Source organism: Phyllostomus discolor, chromosome 8 (assembly GCF_004126475.2).
Source record: "Phyllostomus discolor isolate MPI-MPIP mPhyDis1 chromosome 8, mPhyDis1.pri.v3, whole genome shotgun sequence".
Classification (NCBI taxonomy): domain Eukaryota; kingdom Metazoa; phylum Chordata; class Mammalia; order Chiroptera; family Phyllostomidae; genus Phyllostomus; species Phyllostomus discolor.
Window position 1 is genome coordinate 47881029 of NC_040910.2, and position 26758 is coordinate 47907786.

The following is a 26758-nucleotide window of genomic DNA, read 5'->3' on the forward strand; positions in this document are numbered from 1 at the left end:
CGGCTGAGGTTTACGATCGCAGCATTCTGAGGTCACTGTCTTGAGTATTGACAAACCTGGTGGCCAGCCTGCAGAATCACCTTTACCTCTGCCTCCATGACAGCGCATGGGTAGGCCAGGAAGGGAGCTCATTGATTGGTAGGTGAAATCAAAGATGTTATTGATAGGTCAAAACCCTGGGCCCTCAGCCAGCCAGGTGATGGAAGCTGTCATTGGGCCCGGAAGCAGGACCAGGTCCTTGTGGCAGAAACTGGGCAGGGAGTGTGTTCGTGGCCAGGAGGAGGCCTTGCCCATGTGAACACCATGAGGCCGGGGATCACAGCTGGAATGTAGGGGGCAACTCTGGGCAGAGAGTACCCACGCTGCTGGGGGTGGGCAAAGTCAGGAATGGGAAAAGGGATGGACCTGGGGGTTTTATGAGGCTGATGGGGCTGTGGATGGCTAAAGGGGTCAGGGTCTCGACAATGGTGGAAATGTTCCAAAATTGAGTCCAGCGAGGGCTTATTGAAGAAACTGGGATGGGGGCTCTTGGTAGGAGGCAACCAGTGGCTTTTGCTGATAAGAGCTCATCTGCTCAGAGCTCAAAAACAGCCAGTGTTAATAAGCAGCTGCTTCGTTCCAGGTTCCAGACATGAGATTAATAGCTCAGTGGTCGTTGTTGCCCAAATCCTGCATTGCAGCCAGTGAAGCAGGTGCCGCGCCCCTAGCAGGACGTCCCGCAGACCTGTGATGGGGGTTCCATGGGGACGTGCTGGGTGGCGGGGACTTCCTGTGGACCAGAGCAGCTGGCCCATGTTGAGCCACTGGGCTGGCACAGGAACACTCCCACTCGAGCCCCACCTGAAGCCCTTGCAGACGTGAGCTGCCTTAAAAGCAGAGTGGGGCTTCCTCACTCTCCAGGGGCTGCCCTGCTTGCGAGCCGTGGTTGCAAGCAGGGCTTTTGTGTGCTGTCACCGTAGCTCTGCCCACAGGAGGTTCTCAGGGAGGCCTTCCGCTTGAACACAACGACAGGGACTGTGATTTGGAGAGGGGAGTCCCAAAGGGCCCTCCTTTGCCCATCCAGACCCTCTTCCCCAGCAGCGTTCCATGTCTTCGTGCGTCCACCACTCACCCAGAAAAGACCCAGAGCCCAGCCTCCTGTGGGACCTCGAAGTTTTGTCATCCCCCATCCCCTGTAACCAGGACCCACCTGTGTCCTGTGGGCCTGGCTGAGCCACCAGCAGTTTCCCTGCCCCCGACTCCTGTAGGGGCCACCCAGTGGGGAGCCCCCTCATAGTCCACCTGTCACACACAGCCTGGCCAAGCCCTTCCCAGTGTCATTCATGTCCCGGTGCTCCCTGTGCCCCACTAGCCAGCCCTCCCCATGAGACCTTCGTGAAAAGTTCGACTCCACCCCACATTTGCCAGGCCTAATGGATAGGATCTGACCTCCTCGACCCTGCCCCCGCCCCCTCCCGCCTCATTCTGTTGGCCACACTGGTCCCCTTGTTCTGCAGACGCCCCTGCCCTTGGAGCTCACTACCCTCACTGGGCCGCCATCCCTGAGCACTCGGCCTGTCTGCCCCTTCTCACTGCATGGGCCTCAGCAACTGTTCACTCTAAGCTCTCCCTGCCTCCTGGTCCCGAATAACCACCCTGCCCTGGTCCGTTTTTGTTCTTACCAAAGCACCTCTGCTCTCTGGGGCTGGCTCATTCTCTGCTGTGGCAGGTGGGGGCAGCTCATACTGTGCCCTGTTGGGTGTTGAGCAGTATCCCTGGCCTCTACCCAGCAGATGCCAGTAACACCTCCCTCCCCACTGTGATGAGGACCAAAAATGTCTCCAGCCATCTCCTGGTGTCCACTGGAGTAGCCCCAGGTGTGACACACCGTCGCACCATGATTAGAAGTGCCTCTGCTCGTGGGTTGGTTTGTGGTCTTATTTCTTGAAGGCCAAGACACCTTGACATTCTCACTCCCTCCTGTACCCAACTGGCCTGGCCAAGGGTAGGGACTGGGGAAACATTTGTTGCCAGGACAGGTTAAAGGATGTAGCCACAACCCCTGCCAAAAAGGATGGGTCTTGAGAGCGGGCTGCACGAGCTTGGGGGAGGGGCTTTCTCCAGGGCTCAGACCTGTTGGGCCAGACTGAAAGGCCTCAGGGGCATATCTTAGGGAAGAAAGGGGGCACACTCAGGCAGCAGTGATAAGAGGGTGTGTATGCTTGGAGTATCCAGTACCTTCTGCGCTGGGCACCTGGATTTGTGTCCCAGGGCTGCTGTAAGCTGGTACTGCAAACCAAGTGGCTTAAACAATAGAAATTTATTCTCTCGCTGTGCTGGAGGCCACAAGTCCAAAATCAAAGCATTAGCAGGGCCATGACTCCCTCCATAGCCTCCAGGGGACCCTTCCTCGCCTCTTCCAGCTTTGGGGCTCCAGGCGTTCCCACAGCTGTGGCCGCATCACCCCAATGTAAACCCTGTGTTGTCTTCCAGCTCTGAGCTGCCTTGACTGAGGAACATGCTTGTTTTGTAGCCGTTTCTCAGAGCGTCCATCTTCCCAATAACTTCACGTGATTGTTTCTTCCTGAAAAACCCAGTGGGCTCAAGGGCACATGCATGGGAACGTGGAAACGTGCTGTGTTCTGAGTGGCGCCTCTTCCTTTCAGCTTGAGAATGATTTCATCCGATAAACATGTGGCTGCAAATTATGGCCTTATATAAACGAAGCGGCTACACTACACTTTCTGGAGGCCCCGTCCGCCTTGTTTTCCAGTAAATTCCAAATTGCTCGCCAAACCTATAGGCAGAACCTTGCTTTTTCATGCATAAGGCCTCGGCCAGGCCTTGAGAGGGGCTCATTCACGGTTGTCTGCTCATCCAGCCCTGGGGCTGCATGTGCGGTGGCTCCCCCTCGTCAATGCACCTCCTTTCTCCAAGAGCATGAGGGAGAGGCCCTGAATTCAGGTTCATGTCTTCTCAAAGTTCAGAAAGTATACCAGTGTGGCGTTAGCAAAGTCTTAATTTTTAACACTTCAGGTTTTACAGCGGGGATTTTTTTATTGCGGTAAAATGCACCTAACATAAAATTCACCATTGGTAACATTTAGCACATTCACAATGTTGTGTAATTGTTACCTGTATCCGGTTCCAAGACATTTTCATCACCCCTTAAGGTAACCCATCCCCATCAGCAGTCACTCCCCACCTCCGATCCCCCAGCCCCTGACAACCACTGATCTGCTTTCTGGCTCCGTATTTGCCTGCTCTGGATATTTGATATCAATGGGATCACCCACTCTGTGGCCCTCGGCATCTAGCCTCTTTCACTCAGTGAGTTTTCAAAATTGATCCATACTGCAGCGTGTATCAGCGCTCCATTCCTTCTTGCGGATGAGTAATATTTCCCTGTGTGGATGGGCCACCTTTTGTTTATCTTTCAATCTTTGGCGGGCATTTCATTTCCACCTTTTGGTTCTCTTAGCAAGAATTTTATAGTCTGTCAGCTTGACTTCCATTTGGCAACAAAGGTGTAGTTCTCCCCTGAGTCCTGGGGAGACAGACCCCATCAGTATGGGGATGTGTTGCTTCTGTTCACATTGTGTGCCCTTCTGCGAGCATTAATTGGAGGGTAGGTTGGGCATTTTAACCTCAGGACACTTGGTGAGATGGTTTGGATAAGGGACGGACACATGGGTGTTTAGGACCTGCTGCCCCTGCCACACGCTGCAGCTGAGCTGTGTCTACCCCCCCGCCCCCCTCCACCCTCAGAACTTGTCGCCCTCAGTTCCTCAGCCCCAGACCTGCTTCCTTTCATTCCAGCGCAGCCTGGGGATTCACAAGGCACAGGTTTCACATCCACTTGTGACAGGAACCTTAAGCCACAGCGTGACTGATTTCCAGGTGTCAGACTCCGTTAAGACTCAATGAGGAAGGCCTGCTTGGAAGCCCGAGAAAATGGCCGGGCCGCTCCAAGGGAGGGGCCATTGTTCCGTAACAGTTATTTATCGATAAATTATCATAGCTCTGCAGCTGTGATCGTCAGGACAGCATGGCTCCATGCAGGAATCAGCAGCCCAGAGGCAGACCCTCATGTGTCAGATAATGTAACATGCGATATTTACCAAACAGAGGGGGCTCCCGAGTCAGGGGAAGGATTCTTTAATACAAGGCATTAAAACAGTTACTTTGTTTTTTGGAGAAATCATCTGGGTCCCCATTTAACCTCCTATACTGTACTGGGCTGATTAGTGTCCCCCAGATTTATGTCCACCTAGAACCTCAGAATGTGACTTTGATTGTAAATAAGGTCTTTGCAGATATGATTAAAGATATCAAGATGAACTCATACTGAATCCACTAGTTGGTGTCTTTACAAGAAGCAAAGACACAGACAGAGGCGTGTACTCTGTGATGATGGAATTTCTGTTGTTTTAAGCCACCTGGCTTGTAGCACTTTGTTATATCAGCTCTAGGACACTCATACACCTTCTGAGATAATTTCCAGATGGATAGAGGCTTAAATGTAAAGGATAAATCTGGGAAGGGAAAGTATAGTCCTGTATTATTCAGATCTGGGAGAGGAATGAGCAGTAGACATATAAAAAAAAAAACAAAAACCCACAGATCGGACTGCCTGGAAAAGGTACCATTTGTCTCCAAAAAATGCCATGTGCAAAAGTGAACAGATATAAATTAGTTTCATCAAACATGGCAATGAATTAATAGCCTTCCCATACAAAGAGTTCCTCCAAAGCAGTAGTTGTGCTTCAGTGGGAAAAAAATGGGCAACAGACATAAACAACTTACAGAAACAAAAAGCTGTTCAGTAGACATAATTTTTTAAAAATCCAGCCTGACAGTTGAAGACATGTAAGTAATAAGATGCTCCTTTGCGCCCAGTGAGAATCTGATCCACAGTGTATTACAGATATAACGAGGCCGCCTGTGGAATGAGGGATTGCTGGGCCTGAGGGTCCATCCTGAGATTTTGCACCACAGACATTGTTGCCTGGGATCTGGCAGAGAGGCGTGAGGGACATTCCAGCCTGAGGTCAAGGATGGCACCACAAGGAGGCCACCTGAAATTTGGGTGTGAGAAGAGGCCGGCAGGGTCTGGGGGTAGGTGAGTGGGTGAACCTCATGCCCTCCCATGGGTCATGGGGCTCTGGGCTGCTTCTACATGGTTGAGCTGGAGAAACCTTGCAAGGTCAGACCTATGAGCCTGGCCTTGGGCTGGGTGGGGAGTGGCTGCAGTGCACCAGTCAGCCAGTGTGACGACAGAAGGGTGACCGTGCCGTATGGGGTCTGCCAACCTGGGGCCGATGAAAAGAGGCAGCAGTTCTGGGGACATGGTGACAGCAGACAGGATGTGGTCAGTGGGAGGAGCAGGGAACTAGCCTTTGGGATGTTCTAGGTGGGGCAGAGAGAGGTGACCGTGATGGGCTGGAGGTGGGGCAGATGTCCTTGGGCATGAGCACAGTCCCTGAGGGGCCACAGTGCAGTCGATGCCCTGCCCCAGGACCAGAGCCTGGGGGCCAGGCAGGAGGGGTCCCTCCACAATGCAGAGCAAGTGAGCAGGACCCGGAGAGGCTATTGGCAGCGGGTGTGACTAGTGGGAGTTTGGTGGTATCTTCTGGGGGAAGGGAGCAGGGGTTTCCGTGGCTTGGAGCTGGGAGCAGTGGGCTGAGGGGCAGGTAGGCACGGGAAAGGTTAGCTTCAGGCTGCATGGAAGTGAGGAAGTGACCGGGCTCTACCCTGGGCTAGAGAAGGATTTATTAGGGTCCCTGGCTTTCAGGCACATGAGCTACTAACAGGAGGGTCCTCCCCCCACAAACCCCTGGGAAAGTGGGGAAAGGGGGCAGTTCTGGGGAGGAGAGAGAGTAAGAGTCCCTGGGGAGAAGGTTTGGGTGAGGCCAGGCTAAGTAGGGAAGGGCCACACAGGTCTGGCAGAGGAGCTTTCCAGGATGCAGTCATGGTAGCCCAGGCGGGCTCTGACGATGGCTGGAGGGGCAGCTGCAGCAGGACAATCAGGTGGGCCTCTGGTGGACCAGGGCCACAGCTGGTTTGAGCCCCGCCCGTGGTCTTCTACTTTCCCCTCCCTGCAGGCCTCACTGTCGGCAGCCCTCTTGAGCAAGCCTTATCTACTTCCTCCTGGCCCGGGGTGGGGCGTGCATCAGCTGGTCCTGTAATGGCACCCCCAGTCTCTGAGCACAGGGTCTCCTGCTGTCCCCACCAAGGGACCCAGAGCTACAAATGTCCCCTGCCAACCTCTGTTCACAGTGGGGCCTCGAAAGGGCCTGATGAGGAGCTTTCCCTGGCGGATGTGGGGTGGCACTCAGCTTATCCAGTCTTTGCCCAGACTCTCATCGGGGCATGTGGTGGAGGCTGCAGGAACAGGATCATGTCACTCAGCTCTGATGGCTTCTCGCTTAGGTTGGTGTCTGCTGGGAGGACAAAGCAGGCTCGTTTGTGTGATCTTTTCACTGCCTGCATATAGGGAGCTTGGGCATGAGACAGTCCACAGCCCCCAGCCTGTGGGCCGGATCGGCCTCTGGAAGGTGTGCATGTCAGCCGTGTCTCCGCAGGTACAAGTCACAGAGGGGTTGTCTCTGCCCAAAGCCCTGGATGGTGTTGTGCACACATGTGCCCATGTTTCTGTGCTTGCATGTGTGGCATGTGTGTTCTCTGTTCGTGTGTGTAGGTGTGTCCACGTGAAACCATGCACGTGTGTGTACCTGTTTGTGTGTTTGCATGTGTGCACGAGTGTGAGGGTATTCCCATGCAAGTATGTTCATGCATGTGCATCTTCATGGTTTGTACTCCCTCACATTTGTTTGCGTGTCAGTTTCTCCCGTTGAACCAGACCTTTGAGCCAAGGTCTGGTTCATCTTTGTATCCTCAGCTGCACTTGGGCGGCACGCAGCGAGCTCGCACCCGACCCCCACACATTTATTCTTCTTGCTCCAGGACACGTTATTCACAGTTGCCAACACTGGCCACGTTTTCTCTTTTTTTTTGCAGTGTCTTTGGAAACAAATGTTTTTTGAGAATTAACTTTTTTGTTGGAGTTATAGTAGATTTACAAATCAGTGGTAAAGACAATACAGAGGGTTCCCTGTATCCCTCGCCTACCGTCCCCTGTGGCGACCCTCTCACATTGTGGGGCACATTTGTTTGTACAGCTAAGAAACTGACATTGGTGCACTGCTATGAGCCAGCCTCATGATCTTTTCTGATGTCACCGGTTCTTCCATGCATGTTCTCTCCACGGTCAATGACATTGTCCCGGGAACCCATTGAATTTAGTCATCATATCTCCTTTGTCTTTCCCTGCTGCTCATAACCTTGGCAGTCCTAGGAGGACTACCTGGGTGTCTCTCTGATGTTTTCCACAGGAGGCTGGGGGTGTGGGTTCTAGAAGCAAGTGTATTCTGAGCACTTTTCTCGAGTGATCTTTTGGGGGCGTTCTCCCTGACTTTGTCCCCCTCATTGCAGTTTGGGGTACATTCTTGTTTCGGGGTCCCTGAGTTTCAGGACAGGTTCATTCTTGCTTATCCCCCCATACCTCTGGCTGCCCCTGGTATATTGTGGGGGCATAACCAAGGCCCGCACAAGGCCAAGTCTTCAGGAGCTGGCAGGAGAGCTCGTCCAAGAGGAGAAGCCAGGAAGGACATGGGCTGGGAAAGGCTTAGCTGAGACGTGGCTGTGACCATGAGACTTGCAGGTGGAGAGGCTAACCCTGGGTGGGGAGGGCTGAGATAGAGTAAACTCCAGGGAGAGTTTGATCTTGAGGAGCAGGAGGTCTGGCGCGGTCACTCTGCAAGAGCCACAGAGGTCAGACTATCCCCACCCTTTGGTTTTTCAGGAGACCCCTGTCAGGAGCAGGGTATTGGGGCCTCAGGTCTGGGGCTGAGTGTTCACCTGGGGTGGGTGTCCGTGTTCCCTACCGCAACTCACCCGCCACTTTGACCATGCCACCCCCTCCCTTTCAGCTCCAGGACACGCGCCCCAAGCCCGGGAGGCATGCTGAAGCCAGGCAGCTGGCAGGATGAGTGTGAACGAGGCAGGCAGCTCCAGCTGCCGGAGGGAGGCGGCCTACCACCTGCACATCTACCCCCAGCTGGCCACCAGCGAGAGCCAGGCCTCATGCCGTGTGACAGCCACCAAGGACAGCACCACGTCCGATGTCATTCAGGACGCTATCTCCATCCTGCAGCTGGACGGAACCAAGCCCTACGTGCTGGTGGAGGTCAAGGAGACAGGCGGAGAGGAGTGGGTGCTGGACGCCAACGACTCGCCTGTGCACCGCGTGCTGCTGTGGCCCCGGCGGGCACAGGACGAGCATCCGCAGGAGGACGGTTATTACTTCCTGCTGCAGGAGCGTGACTCAGATGGGGCTATCAAGTACAAGCACATGCAGCTGGTGGCCCAGGCCACGGACACCCGGCGCCTAGTGGAGCGCGGCCTCCTGCCTCGGCAGCAGGCGGACTTTGACGACCTGTGCAACCTCCCCGAGCTGACCGAGGCCAACCTCCTGAAGAACCTCAAGCACCGCTTCTCGCTGCAGAAGATCTACACGTATGCGGGGAGCATCCTCGTGGCTGTCAACCCCTTCAAGTTCCTCCCCATCTACAACCCCAAGTACGTGAAGATGTACGAGAACCACCAGCTGGGCAAGCTAGAGCCGCACGTGTTCGCGCTGGCCGACGTGGCCTACTACGCCATGCTCCGGAAACGCGTCAACCAGTGCATTGTGATCTCGGGCGAGAGCGGCTCGGGCAAGACACAGACCACCAACTTCCTGATCCACTGCCTCACTGCCCTGAGTCAGAAGGGCTATGCCAGTGGCGTGGAGAGAACCATCCTGGGCGCCGGCCCCGTGCTAGAGGTGAGCAGGGCAGTCTTCTGAAGGGGCCCTCTGCCTTCACATCTGGGTTTTATTAGCACGAGAAGATAGTCTGTGATACTCATGGTTCCCTAGAAACAGGAGCTTCGCTAGAAACAGAAGGCTCAGCATGCTGTGCGGGGCCCTGTGAGGAGGCACCAGGGCTGGAGCAGCGACAGCAAGGGGAAACCTTGGGCGAGGGTCCCTGTTGCAGTTTTCATGGGAAGCAATGGGCGAGGCAGGGTACGCATTGGCTGGTTTGAATCATTTCAGGGCCCTTGGGTGTAGGGGCTGCCCGGGTTGTCTGGTACCTGCCCTGGGGTGATCGGGGCAGGTGGATAGTGGCCCCGAGTGTGAAAGCTGGATAAAGGAGGTGTGGGGGTTGGGGCTCTGGCTGGATCTGTCGGCATGCAGAAGGTGTGCTCACGGGAAGTCCTTTGCCCTCTCTAGGAATTGGCTAACCCTGGGAGGGGCAGTCCCTCCAGGGTCAACCAGGCCCCAGATGTCAAAGCATCAGAACATAGAGAACAAAAAGGCCTGATTATTACCCTGACGACGTCTGGGAGGTGGCCGTCTGTAGTCCAGGTCCCCAAAAGAAAAGGATGGCATGTCCTCACTGAGCCATTCGTGATGGAGCAGTCCAGTGGGGCTGTGGCGTGGAAGAAAGCCAGACAGGCGTAGTGCAGGCCCGGGGGCTGGGGGACAGTGAGGCAAGGGGAGGGGCCCCTGGCAGCACCATGCGGTCAGTGGGGGAAGAAGGACCCTCCGCCCTCGTCCAGCATCCCAGGGCCAAACACCAGGGAAGCCAAGGGTGTGTTGCTGTGGGTGAGCCTTCCGGGAGCGGGGCAGCGGACCTGACCACACACTGGTCCTCTCTCTCAGGCTGCTGAGGCAGGAGTCACCCACATTTCAGAACACAGCCCAACCGTCATCACCTTGTGAGGGCTGGGCCGTGTGTGGGCCCTGAGATCTTCACTCCTGGGTTTGGCAGCTAGGACTTTTTTTCTTAAATAAGATTTTGTCGTAGGTAATTATGTATAAATACTTTTAATCATAAGTATTTAATTTTATTCAATATAATATAAATTATTGTATTTCTTAGAGCCATTTCAGGTTCAGAGCAATATTGAGCAGATGGTACAAAGAGTCCCCACACACCCCCTCGCTCCCACACTGTCCCCGTCATTATTGTGCTGCATTTCTTCGGCAAGCCAGCATCAGCACGTTATCACTAACTCAGGTCCACGGTGTACCTCGGGTTCACTCTGCGCTGTACGTTCAGTGGGTTTGGACGAATGTGCAGTGTTACACGTCCACCTGTGGGCATCGTACAGAGTGCTTCCCTGCCCCAAAACCCCCCCGTGCTCCGTCCTTTCCTCCCTCTGTCTCCCAAACCCTGGCAACCACCAATCTTTTCGCTGTCTCCATCGTTTTGCCTCGTCCAGATTAGTTCACTCAGCGGTACGCATCCTCCTTGTCTTCTCGTGGCCCGAGACCTCATTTTCCAATGAACACTTCATTACCTGGATGTGCCATAGCCTGTCTGTCTGCAGGAACCCAGACCACCCTCTGCAGGGGTGCGGGGTCTCGCCTACCTTGAAGCACAGACCTTCAGCCTCTGCCAGTCCTCCAAGCGGAGGGCCTCATGCAGCTGCCTGGGAGGGCTGTTGCGCAAACTCACTGAAGTCACATCTAGGCTGCGCCTGCTCAGTACACTTCAGTTCCTCTTCTTCCCGGATGATCTCTGAGCCCATCAGTAAGAGATCCTCTGGGGCCGCAGCGCCTGGCCACGAGCCTGCATGCTGTCTAGTGTGCCTGTTTCTGTCTTCTCCTGTCCGTGTGATGTAAAGGTTGTCATTTTTTGTGTAAGTGTTTTAAAAACTATTGAGTAGCCCAGCCATAGGACAGACGCTTCCCTGTTGAATACTGTGGGCCCCAAGTGTATGTCCCTTCCATTCTGATCTCCCGTTCACTTTGTAAATATTCCGCCCATGTCTGCCAGGGGCCAGGCACTGTTCTAGGCACTGGGCTATACGGTGGCCACAGTGGACACTAGGGCCTGCCTGAGCAGAATTGCCTCCCAGTGATGAGAAGGCAGGCAGAGAAATAAATAATGGTCCTCGTGTCAGAGCTGGGAGACGATTAAGAAGAGCAGGCAGGCCCCAGGAAGGAGGGTTGAGGGGGCAGGAGGCGAGAAGCTGAGCTGGGCCTGGAAAGAGGGTGAGTCATGTGGAGGAGGCACGGCCTGTGAAAGGCCAGGAGGCTGGGCCAGGCCTGGTGTGGTGGAGGAAAGGAAGGGGTCCCAGGGGGCACAGGAAGGGGCCTGAGTGGAGTGAGTGGGAGGCAGTGGGGACAGAGAAGTGACAGGCAAGTCATTCATTGCCTTGTGGGCTGTGGGAAGGGCCCTGCATGACATGGGAGCCAAGGAGGGTGTCCCAGGTTCAATTTGGCTCCGTCACAGCTCTGAATCTCAGCTGCGGTGAAGCCAGTGGCCCCACTGTCCTCCCAGCAAGGACCAGGAGCCATGGCCGGTGCTCTAGGCCAGCACACTGGTGCCTAGCACCAGAGTTCTGAAGGAAATGGTGCAGGCGGTCTATGACATTAGAGATCGAGAATGAACAGGAGGGCAGACCCAGTGTTCACCAGGGGAGCATTCTGCCAGGTGGACATTTACCCTCATGGAACCGGGCAGGAAGGTGGGTGGGCCCATGCTTGGCGAGAGCACGGGCCCCGAGGTCTCAGCAGACGTGGCAGGGAGGCAGGGTTGGCACCGGGGCGTAGTTTCCTTTCCTCGCTCAGGACCATCCCCAGCACCTGGATGAGGTTCCTGTGGCTGCCACAACCAAGGCCACAGACAGGAGGCCTTCAAATGACAGGAGTTTACAGTTGTGCCTCAGCATCCACAGTGGACTGGTTCCAGGGCCCCTGTGGGTACCAGAATTCCCAGATGCTCAAGTTCCTTGTGAAGAGTGGCATTGCAAGTGGGGACGAGCTGCATTTGCACAGGCTGCGCCCAGAATGCCTGTGTGTCGCTTCACTCACGTGGGTTCAGCACAGTGCTTGGCGCCTGCCAGATTAAGGTTTTACCATTTTGGAACCTTCTGGAATTTTTTTCCCTAATGGTTTTTTTTTAAGATTTTATTTATTTATTTTTAGAGAGGGAAGGGAGGGAGATAGAGAGAGAGAGAGAAACATCAATGTGCGGTTGCTGGGGGTTATGGCCTGCAACCCAGGCATGTACCCTGGCTGGGAATCGAACCTGTGACACTTTGGTTCGAAGCCCGAGCTCAATCCACTGAGCTACACCAGCCAGGGCTTTAATGTTTTTGATCCTTGGTTGGTTGAATCCACAGACACAAACCCCATAGATTCAGGGGGCCAACTGTACTTTCTCAGCACTCTAAAGGCCAGAAGTCTGAAATCTCGGTGTTGGCAGGGCCACACGCCCTCGGAAGGCTCCAGGGAGGGACCCTTCCTTGTCTCCTCCAGCTCCTGGGAGCTCTGGGCGTCCTTGACTGGCGGCCATCACCCCAGTCTCTGCCTCTGCCGTCACATTGCCTTCTCGTCTTATATAGACACCAGTCGTTGGGTTTAGGGCCCACCCTCCCCCAGGATGACCTCATCCTAATTCCATCAGCAATGACCCCATTTCCAAATATGGCCGTGCTCAAGGTCTAAAGGACCAGGACGTGGGCATGTCTCTTCGGGGACTCGAGTCACCTCACAGCAGCCCCCACTAAGTGGCAGCTGTGGTCCCTGAGGGCCACTCTGGCTCAGCAGCCACCCAGGAGGCCCCAGTGTCGCCCTCCAGCCTCCTGGCTCCTCCCTGGCAGTTGCCTTAAGGGATCCTGACACATTCTTGGAGGGCCTTAGTCACCCTCCACAGCAGGCATCTGTGCCCTGTGAGTCAGACGCCTCTGACCTCGCCTGGCTGCCTCCCTGGAGCCTCGGCGAGCCAGCAAGGCCCAGTTTCCCCAGCGGTTAGGATGTGCTGGAGGGTGGTGCCCACACCAGCTTCCAAAACCAGCTTAAGCCAAATCCACACTGAGGCTGTAAACATGCTTCCTGGGGCAACCTTTTGGAACGGAAGAAGGTTGTTTTAACTTGGAGCTGGGCTCCCCAGTCGAGGCACCACTGGTATCTGGAAGCAGGTCACTCTCTGTTGGGACTGTCCTGTGCACTGGCAGGTGCTGAGCAATAATAGCCTTGGCCTCCACCCACCAAGTGCCAATAGCAGCTCCTCCCCCCTAGTTCTGACACCCAAAAATGTACCCAGACATCACCAAATGTCCCCTGGGGGCAGAATCTCCCCTGGGGGCAAACAGCTGTCTTAGAGTCACAGCTTGTGATCCCATGAGACCCAGCCACTGTTCCTTTCAGGTGCCAACAATTTACAAGTTGTCTGTGAGTCCCAGCCATTCGGAGCTAAGCCAAGGGACACTCTTTAATAACGAATAATTTGTTACTGGTCTTCAGACCCACCTGTGTGTCAGGCTTCAAGTACCACAGTGTCCACCTGTCATCTCTCTGAGCCCTCACAACAGCTCTGCTCATTTAAAGGCGAGGAGGCCAAGCCACGGAGAGGCACGCCAGGTGCAAGTGTCCTGGGGCTGCTGGCACTACAGGGATTTATCCTTGCAGTGCGGGGGCCCAGGAGCCCAAAATCAAGGCATGGGTAGGGGTTGGCTCCTTCTGGAGGCTTGGAGGAAGAGTGGGTCCCAGGCCTCTCTCCCGGCTTCTGGGAGTTTCCAGCAACCCTTCGGCATTGCTGGGTACGTGGCCATGTCATTTCAGCCTCTTCCTCCGACTCTGAGTCTCCTTCCCATCTGTCTCGGTGTCCTTTCTCTCTGAGGACACTGTCATTAGACTTAGGGCTCACCCTAAATCCAGAACGATCTCACCTTTAGATCCTTACCTTAATTATATCTGCAAAGACCCTATGTGCAAGTAAGAACCCACTCACAGGTTCCAGGGATGAGGACTTGGATGTGTTTGGTGGTTGGGGTGGAGTGGGGCAGCATGGTGGAGGGGGAGTAGACACAAGTCAACCCACTCCAGTGTGGGCACCCCAGGCCACCCTGCAGGCAGCCACAGCCGCACCAGGGTTGGAAGCTGGCTGGAGCACAAGCCCAAGTGCATGGCATTTCCCTGCATCTTCGTGAAAGCTTTCCTCTTGCCTCAGCTGAAGATCGGCACCACTGGCAGCGTCTGGGACTTTTTACATAGAGCTCCCCAAAAGGAGAAGTTGAGTTGTTTTGAGGTTTAGTGTCACCAGCCTTCACCTCCCCCTCTCCACTCCTGTCATCGTCATTGTCCCCCTCCACCCCCCCCCCCCCCCCCCCCCCCCCCCCCCGCCACCCCACGGGTTGCAGCCTCAGCCTCGTTGTGCAGTTCTGACCAGAAAACAGGAAGGGGGCACTGTGGAAAGCCAGTTGCAATCAGCTGATTCGTCGCCTGCTGCATTTAACTGCTACTGTCAGTTTCACACGATGTCACTTGGCTGTGCTCAGCATGCTGCAGACTCTGAAATGCCCCACCCCAGACACAGCATTATATGTGGAACTTGCCTGAGCTCAGAAACACTGAAGGTACAGATGGCAGGCTCCCCAGGGCAGTGAGTAGTCTGGGTCTTCCTGTGCACTGAGGTCTATTACCCACCCTAGGTTCCCACAGAGAACCTTGCCTCTGCAGATGCAGCAGCCCATGGCATTGGCCCCTGGGCTGGCCGCCAAATGCTCCCAGGACATGTGCCTCTTCCTCAGCCACAGACCTCAGCGTCGAGGCTGAGCATGGAGGCTTAAGGCCCAGCTTCTCTTTGTCTTTCCTGAACTATAACAAATGCCACCGGCATTTGCAAATGCACATGGGGTTTAATTTCGAAAGCAGAAATGAAATGAGGATCCTTGCTGGCTGGGCTGCTTTCCCAAGTGGCTAGAGGCTACCGTGTGCTGGGATTCAGGGTCCTCACATAGCCACCTTGCCCTGGCCCATGCAGAGAATGGAGGCCAAGAGGCAGTGACTCCCTGAGCTGCCCAGCGTACCCACAGGAGCGGGGGGAGCCGGGGCAGCAAGACATAGAACCCAGGGGGTCCTGGAGAGCTTGCCGCTGCCTCCAACCTGCCTCTGGGTGCCCCTAAGGAACCTGTCCTGGGACTGGAATCTGGGCCAACCCCAGTCCTCAGTGCCACACCCCCTTAGGGTCCCATAGACCCAGTCTCACATGACCCCAGACAGTCCCTGTGCTGCCCTTTACTTGCTGGGCTGCTGGGTCTGTTCCCACCACTCTGTCAACACCAGGGCACCAGCCTAGGCAGGTTACCCAGGACCACATGGCATCATCCACCTTGACCTACGCCCTCACAGACAGCTACCCTGTCTGTACCCTTTCCTCCTACAGAGCACTGAGAGGCCAGCCCAGTATTGGTGGCACGCAGGCGGAGCCACTCAGCCAGAATTACAGAGGTAGAAGGTCCTTCAATGAGGGGCATGCTTCTGCAGTTAGGGTTTCTACGTAAGAGCTTTTCTGAAATATAATCCACCCATTTCAAGTGAACAGTTCCGTGTTTGTTTTTTAGCATGTTTACTATGTTGTTCAACCACCAAGCACCTCTGTCTAGTTCCAGAACATTCTCATCTTCCCCAAAGGAAACCCCATTAGCAGCCACTTCCCATTTCCTTTCCCCCCCAACCCCTAGTAACCACCAATCTGCTTTTTAGAGTTATCAGAAGTCTCCCTTCACCCCCTGGCGAGTGGTCAAAGCTCTGGTTGGCCTGGGCCATCTCTAGAGGCTGGGTGGCTGGCTGGAAATTCAATGATATGGACATCGGGGTCACCCATTGACGTGGGAGGGAGAGGGAGAGCCCAGGCTGGGACTCCAGGCAAATAGACAGTATAGGGAGATGTGGCGATGCCGTGACAGCAGGGGCAGGTGCCGTGTGTCCTGAAGGCTGGGCTGTTGAGAGCCCACGAGGGAGATGGGCCCCACCTGGGTGGGTGCAGAGGACAAGGAACAGAATCTGACTGCATCTGGCCCGGCTGTGGCCTCCCCAGGGTGTTTGGGGAAGCAGTTTGGGGGCCTTGGGTTGACAGAGCAGCCCAAAGGAGGAAGGTGCTAAGGCCAGAGCCCCAGGGCAGGAAGAGGACAAGGGCAGGCAAATTGTGCAGAGAACTAGAGGGTGAATAAGGCCTGGAGTCCACTTAAGGCCTCACAGCAAACACAAAGGGACAAAGGCCGTTCTTCCACGCCACCAAAGTCTAGGCACCGATGGATCCTTTCTCTGGGGGGGCAGGGGGGGCTTCCTGTGCACTGTAAGGTACTGAGCAGCAGCCCTGGCCTCTACCTACCAGGTGCCAGTAGCACCTCCCTCTCCGGTTGTGACAACCAAAAGTGCCCCCAGACGTCACTGAGTGTCCCTAGAGGGCAGATCGCTCCACTTGAGAAAAAGTTTCAGGCCAACTGCATGCAAAGGCTGATTTCAGTTTAGCAGATGTTCTGTGTTCTATGCCTAAATAGTTTCAGATTTTTGGGGGGGGGGGTAACATTTTGCTGTTGTTACATATCAACACGTCTGTATGTAGTGCCATCCCCTGCACCCTGTGGCGGCTGGCAGGCCAGGGAGCAGGCCCCGCTAGTGTTCTACTCCACTCCCTGGAAGGGGTGACTGGCGTTGTTCTGTCCCACCCCCACCCCAGGCCAGCCACAGCCAAGAGAATGGTGAGGGCCCGCCCGAGACCAGAAACGCCCAGTGTCTTTGCCATCACCCGCGGAGCATGCCTGAGTGCAAAGGTCAGCTTTTCCATCCAAGTTTCGTCTCCCAAGAGAACTGAGGGACTTCTTAAAATATTTTTTGACACTTTCATTCATCCTTTAATACATAAATCAATACAAACATGTTTTTCCATTTAAAAAAGTGAAATGTGTCCTAACCAGTGTGGCTCAATTGGTTGGGTGTCATCCCATAGAGTGAGGGGTCACCAGTTCGACTCCCGGGCAGGCCACATGCCTGGGTTTCCAGTTCTATCCTAAGTCAGGACAAGTACAAGAGGGTAACTGATCCATGTTTCTCTCTCACATCAATGTTCTCTCCCTCCCCCCCCCCACTAAAAATAAATGAATAAAACTTTTTTAAAAAAATGAAATGTTACATATGTATAAATGGCTCGTTTAAATTTGTCTGATGTTACAACACTAACTTCTTGAGGCCACTGACTGAGCATTTGCTGTGCTCCACTGGGAGAGTTATTGATGTGAAGTGGGCAGGGAATCCTGAGAAAGAAAAGAATGACTTTTCCTTGCAAAAGAAACTTACTAACTCTGTAAATACAATAAGATGTGTGAACCTGACATGCAAGTGAATATTTTATTTAATTATTCATTCACATAAAAAATGTTTAGTCCTCACCTGAGGGTATGTGTATTGATTTGGAAGAGAGGAAAACAGAGAGGGATCAGCCAGTTGCCTCCTGTATGTGCCCTGACTGGGAATGAGCCCACACCCTGTTGGTTCACGGGACTGTGCTCCAACCAGCTGAGCCACCCTGACCAGGGCTGTGGGCAAATTTTTTTTAAGCTTTTATTTATTTATTCTCAAAGAAAGAGAGGGGGAGAAATAATGTGTGGTTGCCTCTCAAGCACCCCCAACTGGGGACCTAGCCTGTAACCCAGGCGCATGCCCTGACTGGGAATTGAACCAGCAACCCTTTGGTTTGCATGCTGATACTCAATCCATGGAACCACAGCAGCCAGGGCTGCAGGTGAATATTTTAAAAGGTCACTATTAAATTTCTTTTTAGTGTTCTCAATTAAATTCTTTAATCCAGCCCGCCCTAGATTTTCTTATTTAATAAGGCTTTGGAAATCAGTTTCAATAATCTAAAAGAAATTTCTAGGTATGAGACTAAGGCTTCAACTATTTTAAGAGCTGCTTATTAATACCCAAAAATACAGTGGCCGGTTTGAGGACCCTCAGAGCTGAAAAGTCACACGCTCCCTGTGGGTTTTCTAGCAGATAAATGTTAGAAAGCACTCTTAGTGGTTTTCTGGTGTAGTTAGCGCTGGAGTTGTCACCCCCCACCCATCCTCCTGGGGTGCCTTTCTGAACCGAGTGCGAACGCCAGGTGCCGTGCCAGGTGCCGCCTGTGTTCAGCTGCTCTCCTGTAGGCATCTCCCCAACAGGAAACGAACCCGGGCCTCTGTGATGGTTTTAGATGCTGTGGAGGAGCACACGTGGTTTTCCACTGCACTTTGGCAAAAGTGTGATGTGTTTTGTCATCACTTGTGGTTTCACCTGAGTGCTTTTTCCCTACTTTTCTCATGTGACGTTGCATTTGTTTTTAATGTCTTTTTGCTTGCTTCAGGTTTAATTTCTTTTTGTACATACCAGGAATTGGCAAATGACAACCCACAGGTTAAAGCTGCCTGTTTCTATCAATAAAGTTTTATTGGTACACAGACATACCCCTCATTTACATATCGTCCGGCCTGTTTCTATAAAGTCTTATTGCCCCACAGCCACACCCAGTCATTTACACTATCTGTGGCTGCTTTCGGGCCACAGCGGCAAAGCAGAGCAGTTGTGACAGACACCACGTGGCTGACAAAGCCGAAAATATTTACCACCTGGCCCTTTGCAGGAGAGATTTGCTGAGTCCTCATACCTGTGAGTACTCAGAACATTCCACAGTTAGTTTCTACAGTCATACTTCTCGCCTTCTGCTGAGCTCTCCCATCCGAAATGTCAGGAAACCAGGCTCCCATCCTCATTCCACATGACTTGTATCACCACCTCAAATCTCTCCGCATTTAGATTCCTGCCACGTGTAGGCACATACATCCCTAAACACCTATCAATGAGGGTCTGTGATACTGTGATTTATAATAGGAAATATCTGGGGGTTGTTCAGAGTCCTATTCCTGGCACAGAGCTTCTAAAACCCTCAACATTTCCTAAGAGCGTGAGAAAGGTGTTATTCGTTATGTTAATAGGTGGCTTTGGAAAGCACCTAAGAATGGGGGCTGGTTCTCAGGAGAACCAACCCTGAGATGAGAAGGTTGGAACCTTCAGCCCCACCCCCCACCTGTGGGGAAATCAGAGAGGCTAGAGATTGACTCAGTAGCCAATAGCCAATGATTTAAACAATCGTGCCTATATTATGAAGTCTCCATAAAATTCCAAAAGGAGGAAGTTCAGAGAGCTTCTGTATTGCTGAACACGTGGAGGGTGGGAAGGTGGCATGCCCCAGAGAGTGCACGGAAGCTCCTTGCCCCTTCCCCATACCTTGTCTTACGCATCTCTTCCATCTGGCTGTTTCTGAGTTGTATCTTTTTACAGTAAATCAGTGATCTATCAATAGTAAGTAAGCTGGTTTCCTGAGCTCTGTGAGCTGCTTCGGTAAATTAATAGAACCCAAGGAGGGGGTCATGGAAACCTCCGATTTATAGCTAGTGGTCAAAATCACAGGTTACAGCTTGGACACATGACTGGCATCTGAAGGGCATGTGGGAGAGAGGCAGTCTTGTGGAACGGAACCCTTAACCTGGGGGATCTGACATTGCCTCCAGGTAGATAGCACCAGAATCGAGTTGAATTGTAGGACACCCAGCTAGCGTCGGAGAACTGCTTGGTGTGGGGAAAATAGCCACCCGTTGGAACTGGCGTCAGGATCATGCGGTTGTACAGTGGTTTTGGACCGACTGGAAAGGAGGGCTGTGGTGTAGACGTCCCGTAAGATCCTCAGAAGGTGGGCACACTAGCCCGGAGTCCACAGGCAGCTAGGAAGGTTTTCTCAGCTTTGGCTGATGGTGGCAGGGGCTGTGAGGGGGCTCCTACCCATCACGCACCCTTGCAGAAGGCTCTCTGAGGGTTTCCGGCTGGGGCCCTGTGCCCTAGGGCCTACATCCTTATTGTGGGGTGACACAGTCTGCCAGGAGCATGGCAGGACGAGGACACCAAACCAGGCCCCAGGGCCTCTTTTATTCTCATCAGCCCTGGAGCCTCCCTGAGCTGCCGGGAGAGGCTAGGGCTGACAGGACCAGGCCAGACGTGCGCACCCAGAGTCATGGCACCCTCCAGGAAGCTGGCATTTGTGGTGTCGCATGTGTGGCCAGGAGGATGTTCTGGAGCTCACAGTTGGAGGGAGGAGGGGGGTAATTCGGCAAGAGGAAGGAGGAGGACAAGCTTCTCATGGCCCCGGTGGAGGTGGCAGCATTCCCAGCCCCAGTGCCTAATACTCACCAGTAACATGGGTATTTCAGTCTTACCGCAGAACAGCACAGGATGAAGGAAACCAAGGGAAGGAGGAGCTTTAGGAGCTCCCTGCATCAGAAGTAGCTGAGAAGTGGGGCCACACCAGAGTGGGGGGGGCGGTGCAGAGGACTGAGAGGGTGTCTGTTGGGGGGTTATGTAGAGGATTGGGGTGTTTAGGGGCCCCTGGGAGAACCAGGGAAGGGGTGGCTGTCCAAAAGGCAGGGCCACTAGCACATCCTGTCCATCCTGTGTCTGCAGAGCTTTGAGGCCACCTTTGTGGCCAGCTGCATGAAAGTGCAGAGCCCTGACTCTTTGCAGTGATCTGGGGCTATTTTAGACAAAGGGGGAAGTTATATTTTGGGGAATGCTGCATCTAAGACACGAATGAAATTATGGGGTATATTTTAGGCACCCAGAAAGACCTCCTTGGAATTTGCAGAAAGAGCTGATTAAAAGGCGAAGCATCGCTCAGCCCCAGGGCACCGCCCTTTCCAAATGTTCTGGGCACTTTGCTACACCAAGGCTGGGCAGTGGGTGGGGGTGTCCGTCCTGTCAACTACATCTGCCTCGCTGTTTGGGGCAGGAGCGTGTCTGGGCATCGAGCCGCCACAGGCTCTGGTGGCCTATCTGTTTTCCAGCTATTATCCAGGATGAGATGACTGCAGAGTCACTGGGGCTGCCTTCTGAAGTTTCCTTCCATGTCAGGTCAGCTGCCTGTCAAGACACTGGTTACCCGAAGCCTCCAGAGGTGGCTCATCTTTGGGAAAGGCTGAGGGGCCGAGTCTGAGGCTCACAGTCACCTGTCCAGCCCTGTGACCCTGACTTGTGGCTGTTGACTGGCTGCTCCCAGGTGGAGTGGAGAGTGGCCCCACCTGTCCATGGTCAGGTCTTTAGACCCAGAGCCCTGCATGGGGTGGGCTTCTGGGGAAAGACTAGATGTTATCATCACTCCTTTATGGCAGAGTGAGTCACAGCAACCTGTGAGAATTTAGAGTCCCATTTAGCACTTCCTGGCCACACGGGGATCTCCAGGGCAGCTGATTTTAACTGAGTCTAAAGCTCAGTTCCCAGCCAGGGGTGGTTCCGCCCCCATCGGTCATTTGGCACTATCTGGAGACTGGCATCTGGTGGGCAGAGGCCAGGGGCACTGCTCAGCGCCCTGAAGTACACAGGGCAGCCCCCTCTGCAAAGAATGATCCAGCCCCAGATGCCGGCAGTGACAAGGCTGAGAAACTAGCTCTGGTTCAGGTGCCTTTAGGATGTAGAGTAAAAACTCTGGCCTGGGACTCTGGACAGAATGCAGGCAGATGTGTAGATCCCGTAACCTGGACAGAACTCTGGGCTTTTCACTGGCAAATATTGGGGAGATTGTGGGGAGGGGAGAAAAGATGACAAGGACGCACAACCCCTAAGGGAAGATCGCCTATTCTGCCAAAGTGCCTGGGCTGGTTCTCAAACCTCAGCATGTGGCGGTGCAGCTCCCATCACAGTTGGCCCCAGCAGAACCTCGGGGCCAAGAGCTGCCCCTTGCCAGGAAGTCGGGAGTGGGACCAGGCAGCCAGACCCGCCGCCTGTGCTCTGTGTGACCTGCAGCAAGCTGACCTCTCCGCTCTGCCTCCAGACCTCTCCTGCTGGGGCCTATGTGTGTGAGCTAATAACCCTCAGTCTGAATACTCTTGCCATTGTCCTGTAGCTTAGTCCTGTCCTGAGGCCTGCTGGGAGAAATCTGGATTGTCTTGTGTCTAGCAGAGCCAGCATACAGTGTGGCTCCTGCCACTCTGTACCCTTAAGATCTGAAGGATCATTTGGCATCCTGGCCTGTTTGTTCCTTTCAGCAAGCCAGCCTAACTCAGCAGCCCTGGTGTCAGCTGCAGAACAGCAGGGTGTTAGTGAGTGCTAAAATGAGGTCACAGTGACACCAAGGGAGGGGGGACACCTGTTGGGAACCCCAGGGAAGTCCACCTGTGCATGGGCAGGCTTCCATGCCCATTCCAAAGCTGCTTCATAAGGAGAATGGTAGACACCAGGAAGGGGCCCTCCAAAGAGACAAAGGCTGTAAGCAGGCTCCTGATGGAAAGTCAGAGAGAGAAAAAAGCAGTGGCCAGAGGCACACAACCCCAACTGTTGGGGTGATCACAGGGCCTTTAGATCCAGGGGTCTTCCTGGGCTCAGGTCGGTACCAGCCTTGGCTCCCTGAACCCGAGGAAGATGGAGTGACCCACTAGGCAAACAGCCCATTGCTCTTACTGCCCCTTTTCAAAGCAGAGTGGATACAATGGAGATTACTCAGCCATAAAAAGGAGTGAAACACTGACACATGCTAAGTGTGGATGAAGCTCGAAAACATTATATTGAGTGATCCCTGGCTGGTGCGGCTCAGTGGATTGAGCACCAGCCTGATAACCAAAGGGTCTCCTGTTCGATTTCCAGTCAGGGCACATGCCTGGGTTGCAGGCCAGGTCCCCAGTAGGGAGCGCGTGAAAGGCACCACACATTGATGTTTCCCTCTCTTCCTTCTCCCTTTCCCCTCTCTAAAAATAAAAAAATAAAATCTTTTTTAAAAGCATACACACATTGAGCGAGAGAAGCCAGACAAAAAGGTCATGTATTCTGTGATCCCATCTGTATGAAATGTCCAGAGCAGGTAAATCTGTAGAGACAGGAAGCGTGTTAGTGGTTGCCAGGGGCTGGGGACAGAAGCACAAGGAGTGACTGGTCATGTGTACAGGATTTCCTTTTGTGGTGATGAAATGTTCTGAATCTAGATAGAGGTGACAGTTGCAAAACATAGTAAATGTACTAAATGTCACCAGCTTGTACATTAAAAAGGCTAAAATAGTGAATTTCATGTCAGGTGAACGTTAGAACAATGAAATCAAATGCAGAGTGGGCTTTGCAAGGCTGGAACACTCTCCATTGGGAACGCTCTCCGTTGGGACTCGCCACATCCAGCCTTCAGATTCCTTCCCAAAGAGCCTGCGCCTTGCTGCTAACAGTAGCCAGAGAAGAGAGGGTTATAAAGCATGCAAGTTTCAGTCAAATTCTGTCAGATGCTCCGTATTAGCACACAGGAGCCGAGCTTCCCTGGACCCTTTCCTGTCTGCCCGCCTCTGCTTCGGTGACCCTGAGGACCATCTCTCAGAGCCCAACCGGAGCTCCTGTTACAGCAGCGGGACACGGGACTAGCTTGGGGTCAGACCTAACCCCTGTCCCTAAGGCATAGACCGTAGATGGAATTTCTCCTGCAAGGGTGGCAAGTGTCTCCAAAATGTTTTATCCAACCATGTGTCTTAAAGATCACCATTTTCTTTCTTTCTTTCTTCCTTTCTTCCTTTCTTCCTTCCTTTCTTTTTTTTAAGGTTTTATTTATTTATTTTTAGAAAGAAGGGAAGGGAAGGAGAGAAACATCAATTGGTTGCCTCTCTCATGCCCTCAACTGAGGACTTAGCCCCCAAGCCAAGTATGTGCTCTGACTGGGAATCAAACCAGCAACTTGTCAGTTCGCAGGCTGACCCTCAATCCACTGAGCCACACCAGCCAGAACACATCACCATTTTCATCCACGGAAGCCCACTTCAGACATTTATTGTGGTCATTGATGAAACGCCTGAGATGGAGTGATAAAATTAGCTAGGGTGGTTTGCAGAGGTCCCTTTTGAGGTATGTATCCTGGATTAAGCAGTTTAAGTTGAATCCCTTATAAAGCAGCGTAGCCCAGGGATCTGCAAACTCTTTCTGTAAAGGGCTATGTAATTAGTATTTCCAGATTTTAGGGCCATGCGGTCTGTCTTACAGCAACTCAGCTGTCCATTCACTCAGCTCTGCTTTGTAAAGCAAAAAGCAGCCACAGACTGTATGCAGCGAACGGTTGAGGCCGCGTGCCAATAAAACTTCATTTGCAAAACAGTCCGTGGGAAGAAACAACAGACAGACCCAAATTGACAGACATCATCTGACCGTCCTCAAAACTGTCAAAGCAAGGACATTAGGGCAAAACTGAGAACATCCAAATAAATAAAATGTAGGCTTAGTCGATAATAACGTATCAGTTGATACTGGTTTATTGGTAGTGACAAATGTTGGGCCGTGGAGGTAATCACATGCGAAACCAAATGTCGAGTGTACAAAAATCACTATAATATTCTTACAATTTTTCTGGACATCTAAAAGTTTATTTTTTTTCAAAGGCATCAGGCCAGATTTGGTCAGCCCGTTTGTGGACCCCCAGCTTGGATAAGCTCCCACCACCCCGCTGTGGTGTGCAGAGTAGATCTCAGGCAGGTGAGGTCGTGGCAAACTGAACTTTGACCTGATGCATCTTCCCTTTCAACTGCTTCCCCAATTTAGGCAGCGGCAGCATTTCCAGTGGTCTTTGGTCTTTCCTTGCTGTCACCATGTCCTGTTGTTTCTTCCTCTGAAATGTTTCTCACCACTGTCTAAGCTCTGGCCACATGGCCCCACTGATATGTACAGGGCATCGTGTCCTGCAGCCGGGGTGGGGTCCCGAGTACCAATGTCCCGGCTGGGTCCTCATTAGGATGCAGTGCCGTCCCTCCTAGGGAAGGTGACTTAGGTCTCCAAGCTCGGTTTCCCTACCTGTCTAATGGGCAGGCAAGCCCTTGCTTCTCAGGGCTGTGAGGACACAAAGCCAGGAGGCAAGCCCTCCTCAGCAACGGTTTCTTCTCCTGTGCCTGTTTCTGCATCATCCCAGGGACCTGGTTTCTCCCCCTGGCAACCCTTCCCCTTAGTGTACTTGGCAGAACAGTGCCATCCCGTGGCAGACGGGGATTAGACCTACCTGGCATTGGGGTGCAGGTGGAGAGCAGCCGATCTTGGTGAGGCCCTGGAGTATGAAAGTTCCCATCTCAGGGCTAAGAATTAGGAAAGCATTCTGATTAAACTAAGTATACCGGGAACAAAGCTCTTAGTTCTGTCCGGCCCTGGACTATCCCAATCCTTGCTTCAGACATTCAAGAAAGAGCGAGTGATGTAAGTAGATATCTTGGTGCTTTATTTCTCCCCAAAGATACTTCTCCCCCTTCCAGGAAAGAGAAGAACCACCTCCATCTCTAATTTAAGACTTTAGGTTTCTTGACATTTCCAGAAATTTTTTGAGTCTGGGAGGGGACCCAGGACTGTGTCTTTAACAAGCCTCCACAACCCCTGCATGGATTTTCAGCCTTTTCTCTCCCTCACCCCAACCACCAGAACCGTACGGTGGTGGTGACTCACCTGGGGGGAAGGGCAAGATGACAGATTTGCCAGCCCCTGGAATAGAGGATAACTCCTCCTGAGGGTACAGAGAGAGACCTGCAGGGAGTGTGGGGGAATGCTCTGGAGACCATGCCCGTCCCTCCAGCCCACCCCAGGGAGCTTCCCTTTTCTCGTGAATGCAAATGCTTGGTTTTGCTGCACGGAATGTACCAGAAGGCCATGTTCTTCTCATTGTCAGTACTGGAGCCCTGCAGCATGAGAGTCATGTAGGGAAGCAGATGGCATCCTCAGAGAAGATTCCATGATGAGTCACCCGCTTACAGAACGAGCCCTTCACTCCCAGTCCTCTCTTGGCGTAGCCCGAACAGGGCTCATTCCGATGCATCCTCCAGAATCAGTGGGTCCTCTCTCCTGAATGCAGATCAGCTGCAAAGTGAGGGTGAAAGCCTTGTAAGAGGTGCTGTACTTTAAGTCATCGAAAATGGCCTAGAAAATTGCTCCAGCCTCCAGCCGCTCAGCCGCACTCACAGGTAGCAGGGACGGCAGAGAGCTAACGATGGAGGGAGCGAGTCCACGTGCTGCTGCGTGTACATGGGCGCAGTCCACCAATCAGAGGACATTCGGCTTGGCTCACAAAGCAAGGTTCGACTCTGCCGTATGAACAAGACACACCTAAGCCAAAATGGTTCCAGAAGCTACAAATAAAGGGATGGCACTGGTGGGACAAGCAGGTAGGAGCAGGAGAAGCAGAGCTATAATTTGAACATGGAGAAGGTAGAAACTGAGCCTCTGAGAAGGCTTGTCATAATGCCAAAGCCTCAATTATTATGCAAGGTGTAATAGTTACATATATATATATACATATATATATGCATCAAACAACATGGCCACTGCCTGTGCAAAATGGAAATTATAAAAGATTCCAGGAGAAATAGATACAAACATACAGGGTGTAGCCAAGGTTGGTTTACAGTTGTTCATATGGAAAATAACACGATAATAATACAAGAATAAGCTGTGTTTTATGTTTTCACAACTGTTAACGTACTTTTGCCCCACCCTGTATAGCACAGGTCAGCAGAGTGCACAGCGGAAGGGGAGGGTATGAGGCGGCCAAACCACGTGCTGAAGGCAGATCATGCAGCCGTAGGGCAAAGCCTCCACTTTGATATGAGAATAAACCTTCAGTGTTCGCGGAGCATTCACAAAATTCATTCCTTTTATAAGGTCACAGGGAAAGCATCTAGAACTCCCAAAAGTAGAACTATTACAAGCAATATTCTTAATAATATGATAAAACTAGAAGTTGATTTTTAAAGGCCCTTTCACATGGAAAATTTACATAAATGTAAACTTCTGTTAAACAATTCTGAAAGGGCATCTGCAAACCAAAATTACAGATTTTTAAAAGTCAGTGACAGACACAGTGTTACT

The 26758-nt window shown here is 52.9% G+C and overlaps 1 protein-coding gene across 12 annotated transcripts in view; it reads left to right on the forward strand.

The window, feature by feature from the left end:
* Positions 1-26758, forward strand: part of MYO9B (myosin IXB) — an 82184-nt gene that overhangs the window by 4932 nt on the left and 50494 nt on the right. For all 12 annotated transcript variants that reach the window (XM_036032508.1, XM_036032505.1, XM_036032509.1 and 9 more), the window contains exon 2: positions 7971-8866. In XM_036032508.1, coding sequence (XP_035888401.1) covers positions 8027-8866 — 840 coding nt within the window. In that variant the 5' untranslated portion in view covers positions 7971-8026. The remainder of the gene's footprint in view (positions 1-7970; positions 8867-26758) is intronic.